The 20,367-nt window shown below is 51.5% G+C and overlaps 1 protein-coding gene across 1 annotated transcript; it reads left to right on the top strand.

The window, feature by feature from the left end:
* The first annotated feature begins 93 nt into the window (after positions 1 to 93).
* Positions 94 to 18,592, top strand: LOC116901885 (dual oxidase 2). Its single transcript, XM_032904092.1, has 33 exons — positions 94 to 274; positions 526 to 644; positions 925 to 1,014; positions 1,226 to 1,390; positions 1,865 to 2,052; positions 2,214 to 2,415; positions 2,574 to 2,740; positions 3,146 to 3,206; positions 3,322 to 3,418; positions 3,739 to 3,829; positions 4,391 to 4,493; positions 5,004 to 5,167; positions 5,796 to 5,971; positions 6,181 to 6,299; positions 6,554 to 6,691; positions 6,947 to 7,060; positions 7,225 to 7,427; positions 7,721 to 7,906; positions 8,774 to 8,999; positions 9,081 to 9,174; positions 10,540 to 10,727; positions 11,187 to 11,256; positions 12,528 to 12,706; positions 12,887 to 13,117; positions 13,200 to 13,299; positions 13,957 to 14,006; positions 14,277 to 14,404; positions 14,642 to 14,795; positions 15,950 to 16,182; positions 16,369 to 16,527; positions 16,826 to 16,981; positions 17,076 to 17,204; positions 17,344 to 18,592. Exons 2-33 carry the CDS (start codon positions 575 to 577, stop codon positions 17,464 to 17,466), a joined length of 4,554 nt encoding a protein of 1,517 aa, XP_032759983.1. The 5' UTR covers positions 94 to 274; positions 526 to 574; the 3' UTR covers positions 17,467 to 18,592.
* Positions 18,593 to 20,367: the final 1,775 nt, after the last annotated feature.

Below are 20,367 nucleotides of genomic sequence, written 5' to 3'. Positions count from 1 at the left end.
CAGGGTCCTGTCCGGAGGAGATCATGCAAACGAAGGGGCGGAGACATGCAAATAACGGAAATCCCGTCCTTAACTCGACGGTTAGCCTCTGATTCACACATTTACACCTGCAGCGGTGGCCGAGCTGACACCTGCGAGACTGCACGCAGAGAGGAGGGTGAAAGTGCATCCAGGAAGGTGAAGATTCTCGGAGCCCCGGGCAGGGAGCGGAGAAGAGAAACAAAATCTCCAAGAACACGGAAGACTGTTGAACCGGACCGGAGGCTTACACCAGGTTCTCAGTTTATTAGCCTTCCCCCCTTTTCTATCCCCCTCCTGGAGAATCGGTATGTGGGAAATTGGGGTGAGAGTACCAGGTTTTAGAACAAAGCCTCAGAGGCACTCCTGCCCAGGATGTTCAGGTGGTTGAAATCAGAACTCAGACGGGGTTGGGGTAGGGGACTGTCTCGATACTTACCAGGTTGTCCCAGAAAGCGCGTCATGAAGATGCGGGACTTGAGTAATATCCCTATGCTCCTCTCCCAGGACCAACTGTGGGAGTGTGTGTCCTCCCGCCGCCGGGATCAAGGACAGCATGCTTCCAACAAGTCTCAAGACATTGGTGCTCCTGGGCGCTCTGTTGACTGGACCCCTGGGTCCAGCAGGTAGGTAGTAAGGGCCTCTAGTTGAAAGGGGTCAGCTGGTGTCCCATGGGGGTGTGGAAAAAGGTGCAGGCAGGTGGCACCGGGAAGCTGGAAGGGTTGATCCATTTCCTATTGGGCTAGGGAACTGCAAGACTTCTCTGACTGCCTCGGCCAGGCGAAAGGATTGGAAACAGAGTTCATTGGCAGGAGTTAGCCAGCTGAGGAAGGAGTCTAAGCCCATTGGGTCATGGAGGGGTTTCTGGAAGGTTAACGCTAAGTGAAAGGCTCTCTGCCCCCACAGGTGGCCAGGATGCACCCTCACTGCCCTGGGAAGTGCAGCGCTACGACGGCTGGTTTAATAATCTCAAGTACCACCAGCGCGGTGCAGCCGGTAAATCCTGGGTTCTGCGCAGAGGAGGGCACAGGAGTCCGGGTGTGGGGAGAGGGCGGCCAGCGGGATTACATTCTTACCACACTCTTATGCATTCCTGGGTTAGGAAATGGGGGCGGGAGGGGGGAACGTTGAGAGCTAAGAAAAACCAGGTTTGTTGCTTCTGGGGGACGGGGAGCCTTGATCCAACTCAACTCTCGGCACTCCCCAGGCTCGCAGCTGCGTCGCCTAGTACCTGCTAATTACGCTGACGGTGTTTATCAGGCTCTGCAGGAGCCACTACTGCCCAACCCTCGCCTGCTGAGCGACGCTGTCAGTAAGGGCAAAGCAGGGCTGCCCTCGGCGCACAACCGCACAGTGCTGGGGCTCTTCTTTGGTGAGTGTGGGAAGAGGAAACCAGGGTAGATCTGGAGCTTGCTGAGTGTCCAGGGAAAGGACTACCTCAACTCGCAGAAAAAAGAATTTTCCAGGAAGGGCTTCTTGCCCTTCGAGGACTTAGGTGTGATTCGGGAATCTTTCTCTTACACCTTACTCCAAACCAACAAGTAACATTGGATCCCCACTAAGAACTCTCAGGAACCGATGCCCTGACCATTGCTCTCTTCAAGACTAATGACTGCCACACGGAGATGAAGGGAGCTGGTTTTTCAAATCTTAATCCCCCACCCCCACCCCACCCCATCTCCCGCAGGCCTGCAACATTGCAGATCAAGGCTCACAGGGGATAAGCCTAAGAGACAGCATTGAAGCTTGTGCTCTGACCTCTGTGTTCTGTTAATTTAGAGGCCTTTCCGATTTTAAGGTGAGCAGGACCTGCTGATTTACCCACCACTTTGCTCTCTTAACCCAGGCTATCACGTGCTCTCAGACCTGGTGAGTGTGGAAACACCAGGCTGCCCCGCAGAGTTCCTCAACATTTACATCCCACGTGGGGACCCAGTGTTTGACCCTGACAAGCGCGGGAACGTGGTGCTGCCCTTTCAGAGGAGCCGCTGGGACCGCAGCACTGGACAGAGCCCTAGCAACCCCCGGGACCTGGTGAGGCCAGGCAGCCAAAGGCAGGAGGGCAGAGGGCTGGAGGGGATCTGAGGCGGGATCTGCTGGAGGCCTGGGGTCTGGCTGGGAAGGCCGGGCAGGATGAGCCTCTCGCCCACCAGCAAGAATCTGCCTGGTTCTCCTAACCCTGCTCATCCCTGCAGACCAACCAGGTGACTGGCTGGCTAGATGGCAGCGCCATCTATGGCTCCTCTCATTCCTGGAGCGACACTCTGAGGAGCTTCTCTGGAGGACAGCTGGCTTCTGGCCCTGACCCTGCTTTCCCGCGGAACTCCCAGAACTCTCTGCTCATGTGGATGGCACCAGACCCCGCCACGGGGCAGGGCGGGCCACAGGGGCTGTATGGTGAGACTGTGGGGGGTCCTGGCAGGAGGGCTAGGGTTGGAGGCACCAGGCTGCTTGGTGGGGGGTGGGTACTGGAGGAGGGGGTCTGCCTGTGGGTCTGGGCTCCCCTGGCTCAAGCTGTTGCCCATCTCCTGTCCTGCTTCCCCACATGGATGCAGCCTTCGGGGCCCAGCGCGGGAACAGGGAGCCCTTTCTGCAGGCACTGGGCTTGTTGTGGTTTCGCTACCACAACCTGTGTGCCAAGAGGCTGGCGCAGGAGCACCCACACTGGGGGGATGAGGAGCTGTTCCAGCATGCTCGCAAGAGGGTCATTGCCACTTACCAGGTGAGTCTTGCCACGGGTCCAGGGCGACTCTGCTCCCCCAACAAAGCTTCCCTGGTCCTGGACAACGCCCCTTTCCTGTATACCCCTTTCTAATAGGGCTCTCCTTCAGGGAAAGCTAATGTGTAGAAAAGACTACTGTACATTATAGAGAGGAAACGCTCTGTTTATGCCAGATAATTTGAGGTTTGATCATTACTTAACATCTCTCCTCAGTAAATTCTTTGAAGAATCTATGATCCCTCTGCAAATGTTGACATGGGTGATTTTGCTTGTGACTATAATTGAGTTGCCTTTTCTTCCTTCCCCTACAACTAACTGGCCTCGCCTGGCCCTCATCTTTGCACCTAAGTCTTCCCTTCACCACAGGCTTAGACCAACCTCTCCTTTTCCTTCTCTAACCCTCAGAACATTGCTCTATACCAATGGTTGCCCAGCTTCCTGCAGAAAACACCCCCAGAGTATTCGGGTAAGGAAGAGGAGTTATGGAAGGTGGGGGGACACCTAAGTTGAAGATCCATAGACAAACGAAGGTTAGAGTTCATGATGCCAGGGTGTGAGGTAAGGCACCTGTCTTGATGCAGGGTACCGCCCTTTCACGGACCCCAGCATCTCCCCAGAGTTCGTGGCGGCCTCAGAGCAGTTCCTCTCTACCATGGTGCCCCCTGGGGTCTACATGAGGTAAGGGAAGGGTTGCCGGTTGGAGCTGCACAGTATCGGAGGGGAGCTGAAACAGAATTCTGGGGTGGGAAGTTCGAATCCATGGGAAATCTCCCAGATTTAATAGCAGAATTTCAGTTACTGACTGTGGGGTGTGTCTAGTAGCTGGGGAACCCGCTGACCTCCCACCCGTAGAGATCATTCTATCCTCAAATCCAAGCCAATGTTCAAGGAAACTCACAGGTCATCCTTCAGTCTTGTCCAGCCAGAAGTGCTCACCTCACTCACCATGTCAGCTTTGCCCCCAGTCCCCTCACTGTGTTTTTGGCACCCTATTTCAGAAACTCCAGCTGTCACTTCCGGGAATTCCCAAAGGAAGGTTCCAGCAGCTCTCCAGCTCTCAGAGTCTGCAACAACTACTGGATTCGGGAGGTTAGCATGAGATCAGGGTCAGAGAGTGGGGGTGGGGAGGTGGGGTCAAAGTCACTTAGCAAAAATGCTTGGAAAAGTAACAGTTTGGCTCTTGAGTAGCAGTGCTCCAAGTAGGGAGTGAAAGGCAAAGAAAATTACCTGGGAGAATTGTTCAGGAGAGCTGGAAATGCCTGGGCACAGGCAGTGTGAATGCTGTCCTTCCTGCTAGGGAAGCTGAGGCAGGACTACTGCTGGAACCTCGGGCGTTCAAACAACCTACCAAGATAGAGAGGAGAAAGGAAAGAAAGTGGAAGAAGGCAAGGGAGTGGGGAGGGGAAGGGGATGGAGAGAAGAGGCGTAAGAGACAGTGAGAAAATCAAGCAAGAGAGTGAACAACAGAGTCAGAGAGAGAGAGAGAGAGAGAGAGAGAGAGGAGAGAGAGGGAGAGGAAAGAGGGAGAGAGAGGGAGAGGAGAGAGAGAGAGAGAGAGAGGAGAGAGAGAGAGAATAGTGACTAGGGGCCTGTTTTCCTGAGGTGCTACTGATCCAGGGTCAAAATCTTGAGTGTAATGCTTGCTTCCAGAACCCCAGTCTGAAGACTGCTCAGGACGTGGACCAGCTGCTTCTGGGAATGGCTTCCCAGATTTCAGAGCTGGAGGACAGGATAGTGATTGAAGATCTGAGAGGTGAGCTCAAAGGGTGGGGTGTCAGAGTTAGCCAACAAGCAGTCCTAGGGTACCCATCATGCAGACAGCAGATGTACACTCTCAGACTTTAAATAAATGTCAGAAGAAATTGAAATTTGAGCTCCCCCAACCCTGATGATAGTTTTGTGTTTGTGTTGCTTTTATTTTAAGTTGACTATGTCTGATTATGGTGGTACCGCAATCCAACACCATCTCTGGTGTTTACTTAGGTCTTAAGGGTTCAATTCCAGTCCTGTTTTAAAGTTGGGACATGCAGAGAAGGAGATTTCTAGCCAGTGTCAAGAATCATCTTGAGTCTTAGAAAACCTTTCTAGAAAAAGTGCCCCTGACCACACATGGTGACCTTGGCACCACAGCAAGCAATGTCACTGATGTCATGTAGAGGAGTGCTGGGGACTAGGGCTGAGGAGAGCTCTAGATAGCTGGGTCTAAGGTTGCAGTGCATGGAGAGGGTTGGGATGACTGACTCAAAGTCTGGTCTCTTTTCAGATTACTGGCCTGGCCCAGACAGATACTCTCGCACAGACTACGTGGCTAGCAGTATCCAGAGTGGCCGAGATATGGGGCTGCCCAGTTATAGCCAGGCTCTGCAGGCCTTAGGACTGGAGCCTCCCAAGAACTGGAGTGCTCTCAACCCCAAAGTGGATCCCCAGGTTAATAGAAATAATAATAATAACACATTAACAATGGCAGTTGGGTGGGGGTGGGGTGAGGAATGGTTCAGTTGGTAACATGCTTGTCATGCAATCGTGGGGACCTGAATTTGGATTTCCAGCGCCCACATAAAAGTCTGAGATGGAGGTGGCTCTGTGGCGCAATGGATAGCGCATTGGACTTCTAGTGACGAAAAGTCTGAGATGGTTTTGTGATCCCAGTTCTAAGGGTACAGAGACAGGAGGACTCCTGACCCTTATTAGACAGCCAACCCAGACAGTGATGACAGGCTTAGACCCTGTTTCAAAGAATAAGGTAGAGAGTGATTGAGGAAGACTCTCTGTGTCAACCACTGGAATCTACAGGCACACATAATCATGTGCAGAAACATGCACACATACCCCAACACACACACACACACACACACACACACACACACACACACACACACACACACAAGATAACGGTAGCCAAAGCTTTTCCATGCTGTTCCAAATATCTCTACACACATGAACTCACTTGATCTATGTAAGAATTTATGAGGCAGTCTCTCTCAGTGCTGCAGTTTTGCTGATGACATTGTCCGTAAGGTGGGGTGTACAATTACTTCCTTCCCTGATGCTCCAGGTGCTGGAGGCCACAGCTGCTCTGTACAACCAGGACCTGTCCCGGTTGGAACTATTCCTGGGCGGGCTCCTGGAGAGCCATGGGGACCCTGGACCTCTATTCAGCAACATCATTCTTGACCAGTTTGTAAGGCTCCGGGATGGTGATCGCTACTGGTTTGAGAACACTAGGAATGGGTAAGGCCTGTCTGTGCCCTGCTTAACACTTCTCCTTGGTGTGGGGCCACAGAAACTCTGTCCGGTCCTAGATAGCCCCCACAGGTCTTGATTCCAGGGGCCTACCACACTTTCAATTACTCTAGTCTCTTCCCATGAATCCTTGGGCCTGAGGTCACTGGAAGCCTGAAATCCCCTTCTTATCCCAGCAATGGCCTCCCCTCATTTAGGCTGTTCTCCAAGGAGGAGATTGCAGAAATCAGGAACACCACCTTGCGGGATGTACTGGTAGCTGTCTCCAGTGTGGACCCCAGTGCCTTGCAGCCCAATGTTTTCTTCTGGCAAGAAGGTGCTGTACAGGGAGACTCGTGCTTTCTGTATGTTGGGCTGCTTCCTGTGCTACCGTCTGGGCTGGCCCAAGAGCAATCGAGTGGGGCGGATACTGAGAGATTAGATATGGAAGAGGTCTTTTGAGGGGAACAAGTTCCAGTGGGGGTAGGTTTGGGAATGGGAGAAGATATTTCGTCCTTTCTAAGACAGGAGACAAGGCTTACCCAAGGATTAGGGGCTCTTGGGCTCAGTCTTCTGTGACTTGTCCCTTAGGTGCACCCTGCCCACAGCCTCAGCAACTCACAACTGAAGGCTTGCCCCAGTGTGTGCCTGTTACTGTGATTGACTACTTTGAGGGCAGTGGTGCTGGCTATGGTGTCACCCTCCTGGCTGTCTGCTGCTTTCCAGTAGGTAAGTGCTTTAGCTCTCCCTACCTCTCTTCTGACCTCCTCCTCTTCACAGACTGGCCCGGTCATTTCTCTCCCCACCCCACCCGCTGCCCTTTACCACCCCATTACAAGCTGGTTTTCAGGGCTGGTTCCTTTGCATAGCTTGAGCCAGGCTAGGGTGTCCTGATCTGCTAAGGAGCTGTACCTGAAGCTTCCCTTGAAGCTATGAGCAAAGGGTTCTCCTCCCCTCTCACTCGTCTCTTCTGGTCCCCTTCAGTGAGTCTGATTATTGCTTGGGTGGTGGCTCGTTTCCGGAAGCGAGAACGCAAGATGCTACTAAAGAAAGGCAAGGAGAGTCTAAAGAAACAAACAGCCAGTGATGGAGTACCAGGTGAGAAACCTGAGGGCTAAGAGGAGGGAGAGGGAGCCAGGGCCTGAGCGGGAAAAAACGTGTTGCAGGGTAGGATGGAAGCCAGGCTCACTAGAACTACACGCTCATATCAGACAATCGCATGGGCTCTGCTGAGTCACCATGCACAATTATCCTTTCCTCAGCGATGGAGTGGCCAGGCCCCAAGGAGAGCAGCTACCCAGTCACTGTCCAGCTGCTTCCAGACAGGAGTCTGAAGGTCCTTGACAAAAGGCTCAATGTGCTCCGTACCATCCAACTGCAGCCCACACAGCAGGTCAACCTCATCCTGTCCAGCAGCCATGGACGCCGCACCCTGCTGCTCAAGATCCCCAAGGAGTACGACCTGGTACAGCTCATCTTGCCTCCCTCTGTGGGCTGTTTTCATATGTATCCCCTCTCGCATGCGAGTCTTCTCAGCTCTGTGTTCTCAGCTACAGAGCTTACTCATGGAGGCTATGCTGGGGAAGGAGGCTCCTTTCAGAAGCTTCCAGACTCACTTGACCCCTGAGGTCACTCTCTAGCCACAGCCTGGATGGTCACAGAAGAGACTTCTCTTCTTCCCTCAGCCTGAGGTCCTTTGAAGCAGGACTGGATCGGGAAAGCCAGCCCCAGACATAATGAGGCTTCTCTCCCACCTAGGTGCTGATGTTTAACTCTGAAGAGGACCGGGATGCCTTCGTGCAGCTGTTGCAAGACCTCTGCGTCTGCTCCACTCCCGGCCTCCGCATAGCTGAGATGGATGAGAAGGAGTTACTGAGAAAGGCTGTGACCAAGCAGCAGCGGGCAGGCATCTTGGAGATCTTCTTCAGACAGCTTTTTGCTCAGGTGCCATGAGTTATACTTGGCTCAGGGGACGGAGCCAACCCGAGCTGAGTGGGTTCTCGTGGGTGAATTAAGATCTCACACTGTAGGCTAGAGACGGACACTCTTGGTTGGATCCTTGGGCAATTCACACGTTCTTGTCTCTGTGTTCCTTACCTCGTCATCTAACGAATGGTGACTAAAGTTGTGTCCATTGCACTGCTAAGAGGGGCTAGTGAGATCATCAATGCGATGGATTCGCTAATGGTACCTCTGGACCAGCAGTGTCAACTGACTTAGAAACTTAATAGAAATGCTGATTCTCAGACTCCTCCCCAAACAGACTGAATGAGGAGCTCTGGGGGTGATCCCCAGAAAGCTTCATTTTAACAAGTCCTTCTAGGTGATGCTGATATAGACTTGAGTCTGGAAATCACCATTCTATGGACCTTGATAAGCCTCAGTACTTGGTACATTGTGAGCATAAGAAAAGGTAGCGATGTGTTAGTTTTAAATTGTCTGTACGCTGATAGGATTCAGATTCTAGGCACATGGCAATTCTACCTGTATTAGCATGAGCATACAGGCTTGTTCATGTTATAGCCAATACCCACTGCATCGCACACGGGCTCTTTCTCTTTTCACTCCCCAACTTTGCTCCCTGCCTCGTATGTTCCCTGTTTCTCCCCATCAGTACTCTCCTTGATTGTTGACTGAAGCTTATAAAGATTCAGTCAACCCCTCCTATGTGAGAGTAGAGGCCCCAATGAGTATGCTTAGGAGTGGGTTTTCTGAACTGCACACAGGGGAGATGTGAGTCATTGAACGGTTTCCATCCCAGCTAGGTAAGCTAGGCCTTATCTCCTGCTCTCCCTTTCTGTGCCTGTACAGGTGCTGGACATCAATCAGGCCGACGCAGGGACTCTGCCTCTGGACTCATCCCAGCAAGTACGAGAGGCTCTGACCTGCGAGCTGAGCAGAGCGGAGTTTGCGGACTCCCTGGGCCTCAAACCCCAGGATATGTTTGTGGAGTCCATGTTTTCTCTGGCCGACAAGGATGGCAATGGCTACATATCCTTCCGGGAGTTCCTGGACATCTTGGTGGTCTTCATGAAAGGTAGGGGTGGGGACTAGAGGAGCATCTGAGGAACCACAAGCTTGCTAGCAAGGAAGTGACTACATCTCCTTTCTCTCTCAGGTTCCCCACAGGACAAGTCGCGCCTAATGTTTACCATGTATGACCTGGATGGAAATGGCTTTCTCTCCAAGGAGGAATTCTTCACCATGATGCGGTACAGGCTGGGACTTTCCAATCCTGAGCTAGCTTAAGGTTTTAAACAGAAAAGCAAGTCAGGTCAGAGGAGGGAGGCAAGGAGGCTGAATGGTACATACTGCATCCTGAATGCTCAAGACCTACAACTTCACATTGAGGCACATCTCTCCATTTTTTGTTGAATCTGCTTCTTTTTCATGCTGGCATTAACATGCAGGCATTTGGTACATAGTCCACTGAAAAAGGCAAAGAGAAATACATGAGAGGGAATGGACAGAGCTCAGCAGCCCAGATTCTTTTAAAGTGTCTTAACATTCTCTTTCCCCGACAATCCCAACCCAGACTGCTGCCTCCCTCTTCCTCTTCCTCCTCTTCCTCCTCTTCTTCCTCCTCCTCTTCCTCTTTGGAGACTTTATTTATTTATTTTTATCTTATGTGCATTGGTGGTTTGCCTACATGTATGTCTGTGTGAAGGTGTTGGATCCTGGAACTGGAATTACAGACAGTTGTGAGCTGCCATGTGGGTGCTGGGTACTGAACCTGAGTCCTCTGGAAGAACAGCCAGTGCTCTTACCCACTGAGCCATCTTTCCAGTCCCCAACATAGACTTCTAAAACAGTAAAGATGACTACAGCCTGTATCTCATCAGCACGTCACTGCTTGCCCAGTCCTGGCTACGTTTCAGGAAATCCAGGAGGTCCCATCAGCAATGGCCACTTCCATTATTTTCAGCCTATAATAAAATGTGTGCCTTGCTTTGCCTCAATGGCGTGATGCTTTTTTAGCGTGGTGATAGTGCCTGCTTGGCCACACACACACACACACACACACACACACACACACACACACACACACACACATTTGTTTTGGTCCCGATGCACAACGTAGGAAGAGTTACCACTGCAGCACTATGGGTGCCATCAGACTTGGGCCTGAGCGGGTCCTCCACATGGCCTAGGGTATAGGCGGAAGGAGGCAGCTGACATTTTAGCCACTCTCCCCCCCACATGCTAGTGTCCTCTTTGGATGGTGAAAGTGGGGACTCAGAGGTGGATGGGTATGGGTGAGCTTCCACAGAAGAGAGTCAGCAGCGAGCCCATCACAAGAGAGGCCATGGTGTATCCTGGACCCATCTCTGCAGCAAGTGTTTTTCTTTCCCATTCATTTCCATGTCTTTAGGCGGGGGTGGGGAGCACTGCTTTTCTAAGTTTTCAAGGTCCTTTGAGCCTGGAGCCATCACCTCACTGGCCTTAGTGTCACCTCCAGGCCGAAGGACACTTTCCAGTGACATTTCCCAGGTTGCTGGTGACAACATTAGGTAATCTGGAGACCTGCCCCGGCCTGTCCTTGCTAGATGACAGTTACTGTTTCTATACTCCCCTAGGTCCTTCATCGAGATCTCCAACAACTGCCTGTCCAAGGACCAGCTGGCTGAGGTGGTGGAGTCCATGTTCCGGGAGTCGGGCTTCCAGGACAAGGAGGAGCTGACCTGGGAGGACTTCCATTTCATGCTGCGCGACCATGACAGCGATCTCCGATTCACACAGCTCTGTGTCAAAGGTGGGGCTGGAGGTGTGTGAGTATGGAAGGAAGACGAGGAGTCTCCTAAACAGAGTTTCTGGTGGACATAACACAGGTCTTATTTGCTTCCCCACGAGTCCTTGGTGGTTCATACTGAGCTCAGCTTGGATACTCAGAGACAAGTTGTACATTGTACAAAAGTTGCTCACTAAAGCTGAGGGACAGACCATGGGCATTGGCTTGGGGGTGTATCTGGCCAGAGCAGGGAACCTTGTTTTCTTTTTCACCAAGAACGTGTAGAGTTCTATCTTCCAGAGCCCCTTTCTTCTCTGTGCACACTGTCTGCCCTGTGTACAGGGAGGAAAATAGGGCTGAAGCCCCAGATTTGGACATGACTAAGTCACTTCCAAACACTGAGCAGCCTTTCCAGGTCCCAGGAGGAGAGGACAGTATCCCACCCAATTCAGTCCCTCTAGAGAAGCCAATCTGGATCCCCTTTCTCCTTTCTAGGCACCGGGGACATCTTTAAGCAAAGCAATGCCTGTCGAGTCTCATTCCTCACCCGGACTCCTGGGAACAGGTTTGTGGCATGGGAGGGACTGGGGTCTCCTTGGCTAGATCCATGGAGAGACACAGGAAGGAAGCAGAGCTAGCTGATTAGCCATTGATCAGATATCACTGATCAGATATTTGCCTTGGCAAGGTGGGTGTCAGTCCAAACTCCAGCTGCTTCCTACAGCCTGTGCTGTTCAAAAGCTTTGGTTCTCTCCCTGCCACTCCCGGCCTGAGTCGCCCTAAGGACAGATGTGCAGATTGTAGCTACTCATCCTGTTTTGTTCTTTCCTGCTCGGGTGGGGTCCTTCCCTGGACTGCACCCCAACTTTAACATGGCAACTCTTCTCTTGGCTGCAACAATCAAACGCAAACAGGTTCCAGGGCTTTTATTTGTCTGATTTTTCGGTTCCTGCCCCCCAGAAATGGTACTCCCTGACACAGAAATCCCAGAGCTGGGAAGTGCTGGCCTAAAGAAGAGGTTTGGCAAAAGGGGAGTATTTCCTAGATTCCTGGATTCCCAGGATTCTTGGAAAGAAGTCTCAGGGTCGCTGAGCCCTGACACAACACCTCGAGTCTCCTCCATTCGACATACATGATGGGACACTAGGAGCTCTCCATGAAACACCTGAACTGCTGTAGCTCCTGGGCCAGGAAACCCACTGCCTCTTCTTTTGTAGGGAGGAACCCTACAGCCCTTAGCAGGAGAGACAGGACACTAGTGAGAAAGTGGCTCCTTGACCTTCCCCCAGGGCTGCCCATTGGAGGACTGGAGCATCCAGTGACCTCAGTTTCACTCGGGCTCTAAACTCATCTTTAGGCAAGATGCCTAGCTCAGAACTCTACCACCGTGGCAGTAAGAGCCTCCTGGCTTCTGCTGCCTTGGGTGCATAAGTAAGTAGGCTAGTGTAGAGGGCAAAGGATGAGGGTGCAGAACGAGAGAGAGAAGAGAGAGAGAGGGAGAGGGAGAGAGAGAGAGAGAGAGAGAGAGAGAGAGAGAGAGAGAGAGAGAGAGAGAGAGAGAGAGAGAGAGAGACAGAGACAGACAGAGACAGACAGAGACAGACAGGCAGGCAGGCAGACAGACAGAAACAGAGACAAAGACAGAGAGAAAGGAAGGCATCTGGAACAAGTAAGCACTGGGGTAAGGGTCAGGAGAGCGAGGGCTGCTTGTCTCCCTTCCACTGTTATGACCCATCCATCCTTCATGATTACTAACTAGATCTTCACTTACAGGTAGCACTGAGGGAAGGCCAAGGAACCCCTTCCTCACCAATGCCCTGTCTATCACTGCTACAGGGTAATGGCTCCCTCTCCCCGGCTATACACGGAAGCATTGCAGGAGAAAATGCAGAGGGGCTTCCTGGCCCAGAAGCTCAAGCAGTTCAAGCGGTTTGTGGAAAACTACCGGCGCCACATCGTGTGTGTTACAATCTTCTCAGCCATCTGCGTAGGCCTGTTTGCAGACCGTGCCTACTGTAAGAGTGCCAGGTTGTGGGCAGTGGGCAGGGAGCATGCCATACCTCAGTGGGGAGTGAAGAGTCCTCTGGCTGCCCTTCCCAGTCCTCAGTGTCTGGATGGCAGAGCTCAGGCATTCTGACTCAGGCTGAGGATCCTGTCTTGTGTGCAATGCTGACCTGCCTCAACTCTGTCTCCAGACTATGGCTTTGCCTCGCCACCCACGGACATTGAAGAAACCACCTACGTGGGCATCATCCTGTCCCGGGGCACGGCGGCCAGCATCTCCTTTATGTTCTCCTACATCCTGCTCACCATGTGCCGCAACCTCATCACCTTCCTGCGGGAGACCTTCCTCAACCGCTACATTCCCTTCGATGCCGCTGTGGACTTCCACCGCTGGATCGCCATGGCTGCGGTTGTCCTCGCTGGTATGTGGCTCCTGAGATGGGAGATGGGAGATGGGAGTAGTGCTGGTCCCAGTTCCTATCTCTGACATGATGTGTCTTTCAGTTGTGCACAGTCTTGGACATGCGGTCAACGTGTACATCTTCTCAGTCAGTCCCCTCAGCCTGATGACCTGCGTCTTCCCTAATGTCTTTGTGAATGATGGGTCAGTTCAGGGGACAGCACCTGGGTGGGCCTAAGGGCGTAAAAGGAAAGAAATAGATGACCACAGAAGCAGTTTCTCATTGCACGAAGGTGCAAAGCTGTCCCTCACGGGGAAGCTGAAAGGTGACTGACTTTCCTTCAGGAAGGAAGCTGTCTGTGACTGACCAGGAAAGGACCTTAGGAGATGACATCAGAGCCTCTTTCCCATTTGACACACAGTTTATTATCTCAGTTTGATAACCGCTCATTGGACAAATATTTATACACCATGTGCTGGGTGTTTTATTCAAGTGCCAGAGAGCAGGGCTATTCCAGATATGTGCAGTTGTTGAACGCTTTTGCTATGCACTTGATGTTGCTGTGCACAGAACGCAAGTCCCTGCCCTCACTAATCTCACAGCATAATGGACCAAGTACTCGGGGAGGCAAGCAAGGCTCGACTGCAGGAAGAGAATGTAAGATAGATTAGCAGGAAAAGCTGTGGTGGGTGCAGGCGTAGAACTGTGACAGTGGACACCATGTTCCTTGGAAGGATCCCTTAGCCATCTTAGAGGAGTCCTAGTAACCTTAGGAGTCAGGGGCAGTGTCAGGCTGTGGTGTGGGAGTGGCAAACCTCCTTTTGCCTCAGCCAGAGGCTTACCGTGCCTTTACCCCACAGGTCCAAGCTTCCCCCAAAGTACTACTGGTGGTTCTTCGAGACAGTTCCAGGTAGGAAATGGAGCTGTGTGTGGGATCTGAACACTCCAACTGCATATCTCCTCCTTTTTCTCCTCTTCCTGAATATATACTGGCCTGTAATAGCCATAGGCCCTTTCTGATAGGCCAGCCCCAGCTTCAGCCCCTCCAGATATGCTATTCTGAAGCCCTACAGGAATAGAGCCAAAGTGAAGTAGAGCGGCATGGGCAGATGTCCTGTTGTATTTTCAGCTTAGGACGAGGTTCTGAGGGTACCCACTGACCCTGTCCTCCTGCCCCCAGGTATGACAGGAGTACTCCTGCTCCTGGTCCTGGCTATCATGTATGTGTTTGCCTCCCACTACTTCCGCCGTCGCAGTTTCCGGGGCTTCTGGTTGACCCACCACCTCTATGTTGTGCTTTATGCCCTGGTGAGTGCCTTCCCTGGGCAGGGGTGAACATTGGAGGGGGACCCTTGGGATGGAAAGGGAGTGTAAAGTAGGAAAAAATGGAGAATTAGACCCAAGGTCTGTGATCCTGAGCGCCAAGACCCCACCCTGGGGTCTGTGCTAATCCATCAGACCCAGTGCCTGGGTAGGCCATGCCTGACAGGGAGGAGCCACTCGGGGCCTGGTGGGTGGTGCTGTATTAACTGGCCATGTTTCCAGATCATCATCCATGGCAGCTATGCCCTCATCCAATTACCCAGCTTCCACATCTACTTCCTGGTCCCCGCCATTATCTATGTGGGGGACAAGCTGGTGAGCCTGAGCCGGAAGAAGGTGGAGATCAGTGTGGTGAAGGCTGAGCTGCTGCCTTCAGGTAAGACCTGGCCTGACCCAGGCATGAGGAACCAGTCCGCTCCTCAGACATAATGGGGGCTTGTCAGGTTTGTTGACCCCTACCTCTGACATCCTCTTGAGGAGCCCTGAACATTTTCTGATAGAAACAATACCCCAAGAAGGGCTGTGTGCTTAGTTCCTCATGAGACTTGCAGACGAGGGGCTAGGGAGATAACTCAGCAGTCAAGAGCACGTTCTTCTCTTTCAAAGGACCCGAGGTCAGTTCTCAGCACCCATGTCAGGCAGCTCAGAACCAGCTCCAGGGTATACAGTGCCCCCTTCGGTCCTTCATAGGCACCTGCACTCACAGGTGCACATACCTACACACGGACAAGCATATATACACATCATTAAAAATACAGAAAGAGGTCCGCAGACAGTGAGAAGCAATGCTGGGAAGAGGTGGGTGGAGCGATGTTTCAGGAGAGACAGGCTTCCAGTGTGCAGTGTGGTTCACATCGGAGAGGCAAACAGCTCTGACAGCCAGAGTGCTGCTCTGTCCGAACTGGCTGATGTGGAGGTTTGTATCACTATAGAGGGAAGGGGGGTGATTTAAGTGTCATAGCATTGTCTAACCTCTAGGATTGACATTGCGAAGAATTCAATTTTATTTCAGTTAAGACTGCATGGGGGATAAAATTAAAGTAGCTTTTCATACTATCCAAAACTTGTTAACTTCCTTTTTCAACAAATGTAAGTAAACCTGAGGCCTAGCAGTGGTCAAGCAACAAACACTATCCGACTAGGACTTGGTAACAAAATGTGTTGTTGGTGTGCAGATATCTGTGGAAGTTACCTCCGTGTGTGTGTGTGTCAGGGTGGGGGATGGATAAGCTTCTGGGGATCTGAAGAGCCCTTCACCCTGTAGGCTGCTGTTCTGGCAGTGCTATGAGCCTATACCCTCTGCACGATGAGGCGGGAGAAAAGAAAGACACTGGATTGGGGCAGAGGTGGCCACCTCTTACGTCACCCAGGAAACAGGAGACACAACTGCTCTCAGCCCCAGCATACCACCTGCCTAGACCCTGTGCCTGTGTGAGACCCTCTGGGCCTTAGAAGTGTAGAAAGAGCAAACACCTGTCCATCTTTGGGTACAATTTCTGATCTAGGCTCTTCTCCCACTCTGACCCCTAGGGGTGACCTATCTGCAGTTCCAGCGGCCCAAGACTTTTGAGTACAAATCCGGGCAGTGGGTGCGGATCGCTTGCTTGAGTCTGGGAACCAATGAGTACCACCCCTTCACGCTGACCTCCGCACCCCACGAGGACACACTCAGCCTGCACATCCGGGCTGTGGGACCTTGGACCACTCGCCTCAGGGAGATCTACTCACCCCCAGTGGGTGGCACCAGCGCCAGATACCCAAAGGTGCCCATCCCTGGAAATGTCCCTGCTCCCTGTACCCTGACACTAGACGCCTCAGTATCTTTCATGATTAAGCTAATCTGAAAGACTTCTGAGGTATTCTTTCCTCGACCTCTGTTAGGCTTCCCCATTTCTGGCCTCAGAGTTGGGGAAAGGCCGGGCCCATCTCACTTCTCCTTCTCTTGGCAGCTGTACCTCGATGGACCATTCGGAGAGGGCCACCAGGAATGGCACAAGTTTGAGGTGTCGGTGCTGGTAGGAGGGGGCATTGGGGTCACCCCCTTTGCCTCCATCCTCAAAGACCTGGTCTTCAAATCGTCCATGGGTACCCAGATGCTATGTAAGAAGGTGAGCATCTTTTCTCCACTCCGTGTGGGAAATGTGTGGCCCGATGGAGCCCAGGCACCACAGCAGTGCACTCCTGGCTTCCAACTGCAGGGTCTGTGTGGACCATTACACACAGTAGTTCAGATGTCGAATCTTGAGTGTGGATAGGAGAGTGGCCAGAAGGCTCTCTGCTGGCCTTTTGTCCTTTGGAGGCTAAGACTTAGAGCATCGCTCTACACAGGATATCTGAGGCTTCCTAGCATCTCAGAGTGTAGGGAGGCAGACCGAGCTGGCCCTGAGCCCCAGTGTGTGTCCTCAGATCTACTTCATCTGGGTGACAAGGACTCAGCGGCAGTTTGAGTGGCTGGCTGACATCATCCGGGAGGTGGAGGAGAATGACAGCCGGGACCTGGTATCTGTGCACATCTATATCACTCAGCTGGCTGAGAAGTTTGACCTCAGGACCACCATGCTGGTAGGTCAGGGCCAGCCAGGCATGGCAGGCGGGCCACTCTCGGGGTCGAGGGTTGGTCCTGGCCATGACCTTCCTCCCCCATCTCACTCCCCAGTACATCTGTGAGAGGCACTTCCAGAAGGTGCTGAACAGGAGTCTGTTCACGGGCCTGCGCTCTGTCACCCACTTTGGTCGCCCTCCCTTTGAGCTCTTCTTAGACTCTCTGCAGGAGGTTCATCCACAGGTGGGTCCATCCCCTCCCACCCTAGGACTCTGTTTCATTTTCTCATCTTGGTCTGATTATTGTGGTCAGGCTGGAGAAGCTGATCTCCCTGGACAGTGGGTATTTCAAGGCTCCAAGGCACATGTCTCTCCATGGACAGGTACATAAGATTGGTGTGTTCAGCTGTGGTCCTCCAGGGATGACCAAGAATGTGGAGAAGGCCTGTCAGCTCATCAACAGGCAGGACCGGGCCCACTTTGTGCATCATTATGAGAACTTCTGAGCCTGCCCTCCTGGATCCCTGTCCGGTCTGCTGCCCTCTGTCTTCTGTTACTGTCACTTGAGACCACAGTCAGGGAACTGGAGTCCCTCCCCTCACAGCATCTATGTTCTGGGCAGGTAGACAAGATCAGTCCAATACCTACCTCATGACATAGCAAGTTATGGGATGTCCAGCAAGGAGAGGAAAACCCCTATTTCTGACAACTGTGGATGGGAACAGAACACTGGGGGTCGCCTCTGACAGGTCTATGTTTCTGTTTTGCCTTCACAAAACTGCTGTGTTGCTGTGGGTTTTTCTTGGGGGGAATCATTTGAGGAAAGCAGGACAATCTCCTCTGAGTTTGTCTCAGAAACCACATATCAAAAACCTGCACAGCCCACCTGCCTCAACTCAGGCTCTGGGTGCCCCCTGCCCCAGCCTCTGCCCTGCACCTTCCTGCTCTGAGAGGGCCACAGAGCCATAAGGCTGCCAGAGAACAGATGCCCTGAGTTCCCAATGTCATCCATGCTGTGACCCTTCAGTGAATCCTCCTGTGAGCATGAAGGTATTCCCTGGGCCCCAAGGTCAAGACAGCAATGGTCTCTCTTCCACACACTCCAAACCCCTCAACTCCTTTTCCCCAGAGGAGGCAAGACAGCTTTCTTGGGTTGTGCAGTGCCCTAAGGGAATCGGCCGCCCAATCGCAGCACAGAGAGATGTCACCTCGACCTGTGAAGACCCCTTTCCTTCCTTCCCTGGAATTTTACTAAAAGCTGAGCTGTAACATATGTATATTTGCATAAAGTGTATAAATCTTACAGTAGCTACCATCCTAGTCAAGATGGAAAACATTTCCACATTCCCGTGACCCCAGAAGCTTCTCCTTCACGTAAACACAACCACTAACGTGACTTGTGTCACTGCGGTTTGGGTCATATGGAATGCACTTTCGATCTTGGCCTCCTTCTCATCCCGTGATGTTTTTGTGATTCATCCAGGCCATTGTGTCTGTTGGACGTTTGTTCCTTTTTATTGCTGAGAAGTCTTCCATTACAGAGATGAATCTGTTTGTTTAGTCATTCTGCTGGTAGGCAGCTGGGTTTGTTTCTGGGCTTGGCTGATTGTAAATAAAGTTGCTATAAACATTCGTATGTCTGTCATTTCTATGGGTATTGCTTTATCTAGGAGAAGAATTGCTGGGCCATGATACTGGAGAGCTGGTAGGATTTGTAGCAAGGAGAGTTTCAGGCAAACTCAACATCCCCGAGGCAGGATCTTTTCCTTGGTGGGTTTATTCAAAAGCTGAGTATCTCCATAGTGAAACCTGGGACTCTGGCACCAATTCTGTCTGTAAAGACCACAAAGGAGTGTTCCCAATGTCTTTGAACCTATTTCTATATTTATTCAGCTGCCTGTAAAGAAATTGTGAAGCGAGGTAGCAGTGTGACCCAGACAAATCAGATAGATGGGAAGAACCCCCCCCCACACACACACACAATGTTTTACAATTATAGTGTGTTAAGTTTTGGTCTGTTTAATTTTTAAGTTTCACTAAATGTGTCCTTTTTAAAATAAATAACAGTGAACATATTTAAGAACAGCATTATGTATGTATGCCCTGGCCTCTGGCGCTCCTGGTATTCACTAAGTCACAGAGTCCCCAGTCCTGATCTCCAGACTCTTAGATGTCACTGTAGCTTTATTCTCAGATCTCACCCATCAGCATTTCCCTGCTCTTTCTTCCAAAAATATTTTTCTATCTTTTTTTGGATATTTTATGTATTTATATTTCAAATGTTGTCCCCTTTCCTGGTTCCCCCCCTCTCCCATCCTCCCTCCCCCTGCTTCTATGAGGATGCTCCCCCTTCCCACCCACTCACTCCCACCTCAACACCCTGGCATTCACCTACACTGGGGAAAACAGCCTTAACATTTTTCTAACGTATCCTAACCCACTCATCCTTCCTAGACTATCAAATGCCATTAACATGGCCACCAGAGTCCTCTCTAACATCCCTTCCTTCTCTTGCCCTTCTGGGGAAATGACAGTCGCACGAAGAGTCTGTGATCTTAAAGACGTTTGTGCCTCTACTTGTTGCTCTGACTCCAAGGCCACACTAAGCGCATGCCTCGCTGGACAGAGACCATTCTGTCACAATTGGGAGCATCCCAAGTGGCACCCAGCCTGCCTAGCCTAATCCTAATCCTAGCCACAGCCAAGCTCTAGAGGTTGGCCATAGACAGACATTTATGTGACCTGGCTATTCTGTCAAATCTTGCACAGACTTCCAGAAACCCAGAATGACTGAGCTAAAAGTCAAGGAATTAATGAGACGGGCACAATGTCTTTAGCCAGACCCTAAATGGCTTCATCCTGTCTGAGGCTTTTTGATAAACTCTTCTTGGACAGCGGCTAGAGGGTGGATGGGGTCACACAGCTATTGGTCAGCGCTTACTCAGGTAAAGAAGATGAAGTCACTAATATAAGTGTGTGTGCAGAAGTTATATTCTGTAAACAAGGAACACTGCAAAAATGTCCCAGAGAAAGAAGACTGGAAGAAGATGATACAGAGGAAATTCTTATATTAACAATATAAAAGGAAGCAACCTTTGTCTGCTCTGGATTTCCAATGTTGATCTCTATCCCTGAAACCAACCCCATCCCAATGCCCCTGCCACCCCCGCTCCCCGAGCTCCCAATACACACAAATAGGAAGGAGAATGATCCTGAAAGAGAGATAAAGAAGAAATATCAGGTAGGGTGGAGGGTGAAGGGACCAAGGTCAGAGAAGGTGAGGATTAGGATGAATTGGGAGAGAGACTTTGGGGCCAGGTGAGAAGGTGGTTGATAAAGACAGGAGGTTCTGGGAAGTTCTGGACTGAGTTCTCTACTTAAGGAAGAAAGCCTGAACTATTGCAACC

Source organism: Rattus rattus, chromosome 5 (genome assembly GCF_011064425.1).
Source record: "Rattus rattus isolate New Zealand chromosome 5, Rrattus_CSIRO_v1, whole genome shotgun sequence".
Classification (NCBI taxonomy): domain Eukaryota; kingdom Metazoa; phylum Chordata; class Mammalia; order Rodentia; family Muridae; genus Rattus; species Rattus rattus.
The sequence above is the reverse complement of the archived record's forward strand: the minus strand, read 5'-3'. Positions and strand labels throughout refer to the sequence as shown.

What these genes read in the sequence shown, in the direction of transcription:
- LOC116901885 (XM_032904092.1), top strand. Translation starts at nt 575, where the DNA reads ATGCTTCCAACAAGTCTCAAGACATTGGTGCTCCTGGGCGCTCTGTTG. An exon ending in CCACCAGCGCGGTGCAGCCG is followed by an intron (nt 1,015 to 1,225) that starts GTAAATCCTGGG and finishes GGCACTCCCCAG; the next exon opens with GCTCGCAGCTGCGTCGCCTA. An exon ending in TGTCTGCTGCTTTCCAGTAG is followed by an intron (nt 6,692 to 6,946) that starts GTAAGTGCTTTA and finishes GGTCCCCTTCAG; the next exon opens with TGAGTCTGATTATTGCTTGG.